Here is a 9,607-nt window from a genome sequence, read left to right as displayed (position 1 = left end):
TGTTTTAGTGATACGACAAGAGACTCCTGTGATCCTGATTGAGAGTGCATGGCAGAAGGACTTTGTCCCTAAAAACTCTTCAATTATTCAAATGACATTTTGGTCTACTTTAATAATTCAGAGTGGCTTAAAGGAGCATTTGTGATGACCAGCTCTCAATATGTCAAATACGCCATTACAATTAATATCGTAGTAATTCAATAAAGTATTTAGGGTATGTTGTATGTGCACGAGTAATGAGTAATTAATAATACTGGATGCTGTAGTATTCTCTCTTATCGGTCTGCTCAGTTCTGCTCTGCCTGGGTTCACTATTTCCCATCTATCATTTTAAGAGTGGAGAGTGGAGTCCCATGACAGAGAGGGTGAGTAATGATTAAAGGAGATAAAGATTTATGACAGGTAACTGCACAGTGACTGCTGCTCCGCTGCAGTGCGTCAGCCCTGGAGGTCAAAGACAGGACATTGTGGAACGAAACGTGAGTCTCACATTTGTCCTGCTTAACGCCCATGAAAAATGAAGAAGGTGACCTAAGTATCACCCGGGATCAAGCAGTAGACGACTCATTACTTTCAGATGACAACAGGCTGCTCTTCACATCTGGCTAAAAATGTTTACACCAACTGAGAGGCAATATGATTGTGCCAAGAACATGGGTTATCTAGCTGTGGGGCATTACAAAGATGAATCTGGATAACACTATACAGACAATTACCTTAAATATTCTTACAATGGGGAAGACTACTGCACATGAAATAATTGCTTCCAGAACAAGGAAAGATTTGTTCATTTAGACTTTTTTAGCAAGTAATATTTAGTCATTACCAGGATTGTTATTGTACTTGTACTGAAATACATTTTCTCTTAGAACGCAAACTCCAAAAATGAACAAATGCGTACAATTTTTCTAAAGGTTACTGTTTGAAAATCTCAAAATCAACTGGGAGATGTGGGCTGGCAAGTCATGTAAACTACAGAGAGAGGTGGAGGAAGTATTCAGATCATTTAGTTCAGTTAGAGTAGAAACACTGTAATATATAAATACCTCATTACATGTTAAAAACCTGCATTGAAAATTTCACTTAGGTAAAAGTAGTATTAGCAAAATGTACTAAAAGTATCACTAGTTAAAGTTCTCATTATACAGAAAAATTGGCCTGTGTGCGTTATTCTTTTATATCATTACCACTGATGTATTAATGTGTAAATGGAATTTTATGTTGTAGCTGGTTGAGGCAAAGAATATTAGATCTAGACCTATTTTATATACTATTGGGTAGTTTGGTCTATAACAATGCATCATATTTTATTTGTTCATTATATGTTTTGTCTGTAAAATCTTAATCTGCAAAGTAAATAGCAACTGAAGTTGTCATTTAAATGTAGTGGAGTAAAAAGTACAATATATCCTCTGAAATGTAATGGAGTAGAAGTATAGAGTAGCCTGAGATGAAAATACTCAAGTATTTGTGTACTTGAGAAAATGTACTTAGTTACAATCAAGTGACCTGCGTGATAACTTACAGGACTAATTTATCTTGCCACAGAGACAGCAGGACGTTGTTTCACAGTGTTTAGCAGGACACCTTGTGGCTTCACTTTGGTACTACACTTAACTAAAGTTAACTGGTGGGAGGTTTTCACCAATTCATTTGCTTTTGTGTGAATCTGTTGGACTGGGTTCTAAGAAAATTATATATGTACTATCTTTTCTCTCACAACCTAAAACAAGCGAGACATTTGTCCATCTAAAGCTGATTAAATGACAGTTAAATTTACTTTCTGTCTAAATGTTGGAACAAATGTATTTGAGATGAAAAAAAACTTACTTAGGAGAAAGTAATGTCCTGAGGTTGCTTAATAACATAAAAAGAATCAACAATATGTTGAAGAGATGTAGGCCGATTGGCGTCACAAGGTCACTGGAGGCTCATAATGATCAAACATAGCCTACATATACAGTCTACTGTAGTCTCTCCGTCAGAACAGAAGACAATGCAGAACAACAAAAAGAAGCTGCTTTGTTAAAAAACCAGTTGCACCAGACGCTGGGAAGTTATAGTAACATTGCTTCCACAGGACACATCTCATATTTCCAGTAAACAAGCTACATAAGGGATTACTCAATTTTTATGACATCTGACTAGATGTCATAAAAATTGTTAGTCGATAGCCAAATAAGCAAGGACACAAACATGTTTATCTTGTATGAAAATAGTTTTACTCCGATCACAGTCCGTTCCTGTAAATCTCTGAGAGCATTACATGACTGTATCACTCCGATCTCAGATCATGTATGTCTGCAAGCCGGAAGGAGATTTAGCAATTACAAAACTGTCTGAGGTGATGTCACAATAGTTTGGTCAGCTGGCTTCCTGATCGTGGTAAATGATCATTATAATTGATTATTATAAAAGTGAGAATGTTTATTATTGATTTGTGTCATAAGCTTTTCCTTTCGAGAAATAAGAAACTGCTGAAATAGGGATAAGCTGTGAAATGAGCTACTAATGGGGGACAGCCATTCATATTGTTAACAATTAGTTGATTGCTCAGCAAATGTGAGGATTTGCTGCTTTTCTCTGTTTCATATCACAAACGGAATATCCTTGGATAGTTGGTGGGACAAAACAAGACATCGGAAGATGCCACCCTGAGCTTTGCAAAAAGAGAGATTTTTTAGACTAAACAATCAATTGAACTATAAAAAAGGATTGACAGATTAATTGACAACAATAATAATTGTTAGTTGCAACCCTAGATTTGACCTCATGTACCTATCTATTACATACGTTTACAGTATATTACCTTTACCTGTATAACCCGGACTATACATAAATAGATAAATGTATGTTAATGTATGACCTTACTTTACTTCCATTCTTATTTTAGTTTTGTAAACCTCCTATTATTTTTTCACTTTCCCTATTTATTCTAAGTTCTGTTCTTCTGCTGCTGCAACAATCAAATGTCCCCTCTGGGTATCAGTAAAGGCTTGCCATATCTTATCTTAGTTAATATTAATAATATAATATCTTTAATAAATAATTAATTATGAATGATTAGCAATACTAGAAACTCCTCTCAGCTGAAGTCAACACTGTTCAACAGCACCACTGTTCAACAGCACCACAGACTACAGCGGGCTTTAGTCCAGTCTCCATTCTCAGACTTTAAGCACCGTTCTAGTTTTTTGAGTCTTTTGATTGAATTGTTTCTAACCCACCTAATCTTTATCTAATTTGTCTATAAATGCAAAATCATATAGAGCAGGTCTGTAGTCTTTGTAATATTATTTGCAGAGACCCAACAATTCCCACCATGTGCAAGCACTTGGCAACAGTGGGGAAGAAAATCTCCCTTATTACATTAGGCAACCTCAAGCAGAACTAAACTCAGTGTGCAGCCTACTGCCTCAACCGGTTGGGTTAAGAGAGAGGGGGAGAAGTAGGCTGTGTGACAAGTTCCATATTGTGTTGTAAGATACTGGTAATGGTAATAATAAAAATATCAATAAGGAAATTATCATTATTATTATTATTATTATTATTGTTGTTATTATTATTATTATTATTATTATTATTAATGGGTGCTTTTGGTACTTTTAGTATATTTGATAAATACTTCTCTTTCATGGCAAAGTCCTATGTTTTTAATCTGCCATCTTATTCAATAGCCTGAAAAATGTATTCGCCTACATAATGACACAGAGTTAACGCAGTTTCTTCTAAAAGAAAGTCTCTGACAGGAAACGGCCTCTGCAGCTTTAGTTCCTGTAAAACGTGGCCGAGACCGATGGCGAAACCGTAAACAACAAAGCTGAGATCACATGTAAAACAGGAAGAAAACTGTTTTTTTCCCGTCCTGCACCCACACTCTCTCCTTAATTATATGTGACGGGAGCCCTGCGCAGGTAAGGAGGGCGGGGTTGTAGGTACGTGTCCAAACATGGGCGGATTGCGTGAGCAGGTAGACGCACACCGAAGAGTCCCTTCACAAGAGAGACAACGCTTTTAAGACTGCTGCGAGTCAGACTCATGAAATAACTGAACCGCTGAAGAAGAGGAGGTGAGTAGATACACACACAGATACAGTAGCTTAAGCCTGTAGTATTACATTAACTAATGTTACAGTAGGCTTCCTTCTGGCCATGTTTGCTGATATCTTCATATAGGCACTGTAATATAATTAGGTAGAATAGGTAATGCAGTTTCTGGTAAACAATTATATAGTATAGAAAACATGTATACGATTAAATATGAAAGGATTAGTCAGTTAACAGAACTGCACTAATTGGCAACTGTTTTAATAATTTGTTCATTGTTAAGGCAATTTTAAAGCAAAAATTAAAAGGTTCCAGCTTCCTGGTTTCCCATGTCTCCTGTGATAATAAAATTAATACCTTTGGGTTTGGGACTGTTGGTGAGACAAACAAGCCATTAAAGTTAACGTGGGTTGCAGAGAATTGTGTTTTTCACATTAACAAGAAAACAATTGGCAGGTTGCAGGTTGCAACCCCAACACATTGTTGTCATTTAGTTAATGATTACTTGATTAATTGATTCATCTTTTGGTCTATATAAGAAAGCACTTTTTCTGCAACCCTTATTGAGAGTTTGTTTTTTCCGACCAACATTCTAAAACCCAAAGATATTCAGTTTATTATCACATAAGACAATAAAAGCAGCAAATCATCACAATTCAGAACCTGTGAAAAAGCATTTTTTGGTATTTTTGCTTTAAGAATAGCTGAAACAATTTTTCCTTGGATTGACTAATTAGTCAATTTTGATGATGATGCAAAACAATCTTCTAAGCTATTGTATGTGTATGTTTTGTTGTAGTTGTCCCACCATGGAAACACAGACAAAAACACAAAGGCCTAATAACGGCCAGTTGATTTCAGTGCCTCACAAAGATACAGTCCGCCTCCTGGAGGTGTACGTCAAGCGCAGCCTCAGCGTAAATGACGGAACACTGGGGGTTAAGAGGGCTGAGATGAAAGAAAAGTGGGTGACGATGCCAAAAAAGCACAGACGACATTCCAGTGACCCTTCCCTTCACTTGGCTGGGGAATTACACAACAAGGATATTGTTACATTTTCTGCGGTCAAACCCCCTCCAAACCAGCCTGAGAAACGTCATGAAGAACCAGAAAAACCCACGAAAAAAACAAAGAAGAACAAGAAGCCCACCTTCTGGAAAAGTTTATTTGGTATCTTCTCTCGGAAGAGTAACGAGGAGAAAGATGAAGAGCAGGACAGTCCGTCAGAGATCCCAAAGGTTTCCCAAGAAAAACAGGACTCTGACACTGCAACCAGCTGCCTGCTCATGACTCCAGACCTTTCACAAAAAAGAATGTCCATGAGAAAGAAATCCATAAAAAGAAGGTTCTCCAAAAGGCGGCTATCTCTGACAAAACCACATAAACCTGGTAAAGAGCTCAACCCTGCCGACATCACCCGAGTTGAAGGTACGTTTGAGGATGACTTGAAAAGTAAACCTTATTTGGTTGACAAACAATATGATTCAATGTTAATATGTCTGTTTGATGTAACCAGAATTAGTGGATATATGGGTCGTATTACTGCTGTAAAAATTATTTTACTTCATGCTTTTTCTGCAGAAGTACCTGTTTTTAAATAATTGATTGTTGCTTTGCAGCTGTCGTCAGTGTGGAACCGACATATTCATACTATGAGAAGGTGTCAGAGGAACTGGAAAGAATCGTCCACGAGGTCAAAGAGAAAGAGGAAGTAGAACCCCTCTCTGATGGTGAGAAACTTTTTCACTTCACATTCGTTGAGCCATTGTTTACATGTTAAAGTGAGTGGAAGTTAAGGGAAGTGAGTTAAAGTGCCACGATTAAGGGAGTATGAAAATGCTTTAAAACAGCCTTTTAATTTGATAACGATGGTAATAAAACAAAACAAATTAATTCATGTCCACTCTTATTTAATTCCTATAACTGTAGATCATGAGTTGTTCAGCACATTGATTATTCTTTGTTCTGTTCACACGCTCAGAGGAAGTCATCAACAGGATCATTGCTCTGACGAAGCAGCAGGGCGACGCCATTGAGGACAAGGTTGGTATTCATTGCTGTTTGTTGATGAAGCTCTGTGTAGCATTTGATCATTTGTAAATAAATACACAATAATTGCTTTGTATGCTTCAGACAGAGTAAGATTATGCATTCAGTTAATTATTTATGAAATAATGATTGTCACATCAAGGTAATGTATACGGTATTTTTAGTAAGCAGGTGCTTCAACAGAATGTAAAAGCACACCAATGAACCATAAAAAGGCATATAAAGTCAATATAATAAAAAGTACAAACTCCATGACACAACTTCATGTTAAAAGCAAAAGCCACCCTTTTAAACAGTAGAATATCGTCAATCTGTGATATTTATTGACTTATTTTGAATTTATCTAGGGCAACCCTGTCTTTCTTTACCTCATTTCAGTTTCTGTTTCTCGGAAAGCCCCAGAGACAGGCTCTGCAATATTGATAACAGTAGCAAAAGTGTGATAACAGCCAGCGATAAAAAGGTTTAGCGATTTAGACAGTCATGATGCCTGCTAGGGAAAACACAGCATGTCATGTGACTGCTCTGCATCCTGGTTTGTCAAAATTACTGTTGTTGAAGTTGATTTTACATGTTTGAAGGGCTTGCAACGATTACAAGGTACACAGTAGATTTATCATTTTACAACACAGGGTTGTATAATGAGGTTAGGTTGTAGTTCCCTTTTGCTACTCACAAAAACAAATGTTATATAAAGAAATGATATACAGCTCCTTGGTTTTGCTTATGTAGCAGTAGGTTCCTCTCTGATTTCCCCCAATATGAAGAGTTATCGTTGTTTGAAATCTGGCTGATGATGGTGTTGTCGTCTGCAAACTTCAAAACAAGTTCTCTTTATGTCAGGGCGTGCAGAAAATAATCTGCAGATTAACTGATGACAGAAATCATTAATGGTAGTTACGTTGGTGCAATATGGCAGTGCCAACCAAGGTCATTGTACCTGAGTTGATGATCTCAAAGAGATGACCTGCGACACCTTCTATGTTTGGCCAGTTGCCTGCTGGAATAACAAAAATTTATTTTACCAATAACGTTTTTTAGCCGTGTTATTTAAGCAATTATATGGTGTATTTGTCCATTTACAATGAATGTTTATTAGGAGTAAAATCCCCAATTGGTATACTGTATTTACTGACAGGCTTCCTCTCCTTATCTCCTCCAGCTGAAAGATAACCCCACCCTGAACAGCTTCTTCCAGGGCATGTCGTACTCTTCCTTCCAGAAGTTGGCTGACGCGTATCTGGAGAAAGAAACAACGCCGATCCACAATCCTCCCTGTGTGCTACCAACAGCGCCTGAGCTGGTCAAGTTGGCTTTTACGTACGACTTTACAGCCAGGATAGTAGGCCTCTCCAGACAGAATATAGGTCACATTACTAGCCTGGGGAACCGTTATCTACAGGAACGATTTGAATACAGACAGGTGAGTGTCCGACCTGTTGAAAAGCGATAAAACAGAGGAGAATGCTAAACATTGGGGGAAGACAGCTTTGGTGTTCTTTTTTATGATATTATTTAAACCACCAAAGTGTAATGATCAAGCTTAAATTTAAATGTGTGCAGTATATCTGTGAAAAATGGTAGTGAGCAAACCAATAGGCACACCAAGAGGTTTGCTTTGAAACTCTTTTGTTGTCTTTTACAGGTATGTACTGATCATCCATGGTCGGACAGTGATGACTGAGAGGCAGCCATAACAAAACAGAAACAACAGCATTGCTGCAAGTGAAACATTTACGCTTCAACTTTTCTCAGCAGCACAGATGTGGTTAAGAATGTGTCGCAAGCATGAATTCCCCTTTACAAACATGTTCCTTTAAGATCATGCTGGACTATATAAAACACATTTTAAGCTTCTAAACAACAAATTACTTAATGTTTTTTGATAGAATACTAAATATATATATATATACTGTAATTCTGCTGCAACAGGATGTGTGCTGAAACATGTAGCATTGTAATATTTAAGAATCACATAGAGCTAATACTTCAATCGACACTACAAATTTGATTCTCTTTTAACTAATCCACCTGTACTGGCACTGTAAATAGACACCTCTGTACAATATTATTGTTTTTTTTTTTTTTTTTTTAGAATTTCAAAAAGAATAAAACATTTAATTTAATATTTAATTCATTCATTTAATATAAGCTACACTGAATGTTGTTTGTTGATCTGGATGCTGGCATTCATACTACATACTCAAATAAAAGATATTTATTTTAATGCTCAAATGTGTCTTTTATTTGTCATTATGAAATCATACATCACTGCCAGGCTTTCTTCTTTAATTGGACATATGTCTTCCTAATTGTGCCACTCTTCACAATAAAAAAATAAAAGAATAAAGCAAAATCAAGGCTTGCTAAGATGAGCCTCTGTAGTGGCTCAGGGGCACAAGATAAGTTTGAATGTTTGCGAGACAATTTATAAAGACAGGATCCGTGAAAAGACACAATATTATGTTTAGTTTTTCAGACTTTTTTCTCTACAAATCACTTTTTGGTGGAACAGGTAAACACTGGCAGAAATATGCAACCAGGGACAAGGGTCCCAATGCTTTATTTTAAGGGGTCACAAGGTTGGGGAAGTCCCTCCCTATTAGATGAAGTAAGCTAGCTGTGGAAGAGTGAATGAACAAACAAGACCTTGCTTCTGCCACACCTCAGTAGTCTTACTACATACCTTCTGAACTGCAGAAGCCTGCAGCATGAAAACATGTAGTTTGGCAGTGACACTGAAATTAACAGGCCATGGCAATAACTGCTTCAACCACATACTCAGTGTTTTGTAATAAATCATGTACAAATGCAGAACATAAAGTAAAAATAGTTTTACATCAATGACAGATGTATTCCGGGTATTAAGAATACTGAGGAAGTTGACAGTATCTACTATAATTGATGCAGGTAATTATGAGAAACGGGTTCCCCTGTAGACAGCAGACTTTTCCACGAAGACCCTAAAGGTGAATGTCTTTTTCTCTTGTGCGCACAAGATAACTTGTTTGCACAAGATTTGTCCCACAAGACAAATAACTTGTGTGCACAAGATAACTTGTTTGCACAAGGTAAAAAATATCACCTAAGGGAACTTCAGGGTCTCCATACCTTTCCACCAAAACAGGACCGCCTTAATATCCTGCTAGAATTAAAAAGGCTTACAGACGATTATTGTGCATCCAGCAGCACAGAAATTCATACACCTGAGAAAAGAGGGCAGAAGCAAATAAAGGTCGAGAGTCCACCTAATTACCACAATAGTCCCAATATCCTGAGCCATTCTGTGTCACTGCCATGTGACACGAACCACAGAAATCTACTTAGTGTTAACTGCTAGGGTAAAATTTTTACGTCTTCAAGTTCAGAGGAGTTTTTTGTTCTCTTCCTGACAGTAGAAGTTGACACCTACAGCTAAACTTGTTTATGTTGCTGACACACATTCAGGTGAGACAAAATCAGGACATGCAAGGGGGCAGGTGCTGGAATAATTGTCACATTTTCTGTTGATT

At 37.1% G+C, this 9,607-nt stretch overlaps 1 protein-coding gene across 1 annotated transcript; it reads left to right on the top strand.

The window, feature by feature from the left end:
• Positions 1-3,911: 3,911 nt before the first annotated feature.
• On the top strand, positions 3,912-8,275 carry LOC123956442. The gene is made up of 6 exons (XM_046028631.1): positions 3,912-4,069; positions 4,846-5,474; positions 5,666-5,776; positions 6,028-6,089; positions 7,258-7,518; positions 7,741-8,275. Exons 2-6 carry the CDS (start codon positions 4,856-4,858, stop codon positions 7,777-7,779), a joined length of 1,092 nt encoding a protein of 363 aa, XP_045884587.1. The 5' UTR covers positions 3,912-4,069; positions 4,846-4,855; the 3' UTR covers positions 7,780-8,275.
• Positions 8,276-9,607: the final 1,332 nt, after the last annotated feature.

The sequence above is a fragment of the Micropterus dolomieu genome, linkage group LG18 (assembly GCF_021292245.1).
Source record: "Micropterus dolomieu isolate WLL.071019.BEF.003 ecotype Adirondacks linkage group LG18, ASM2129224v1, whole genome shotgun sequence".
NCBI classification, from domain to species: Eukaryota; Metazoa; Chordata; class Actinopteri; order Centrarchiformes; family Centrarchidae; genus Micropterus; species Micropterus dolomieu.
The sequence above is the reverse complement of the archived record's forward strand: the minus strand, read 5'-3'. Positions and strand labels throughout refer to the sequence as shown.

Bases quoted from the DNA above. Each gene is read 5' to 3' on its own strand.
- LOC123956442 (XM_046028631.1), top strand. From the start codon at position 4,856: ATGGAAACACAGACAAAAACACAAAGGCCTAATAACGGCCAGTTGATT. The intron at 5,475-5,665 runs GTACGTTTGAGG...GTTGCTTTGCAG, and splicing joins CGACATCACCCGAGTTGAAG to CTGTCGTCAGTGTGGAACCG. The intron at 7,519-7,740 runs GTGAGTGTCCGA...TGTCTTTTACAG, and splicing joins AACGATTTGAATACAGACAG to GTATGTACTGATCATCCATG.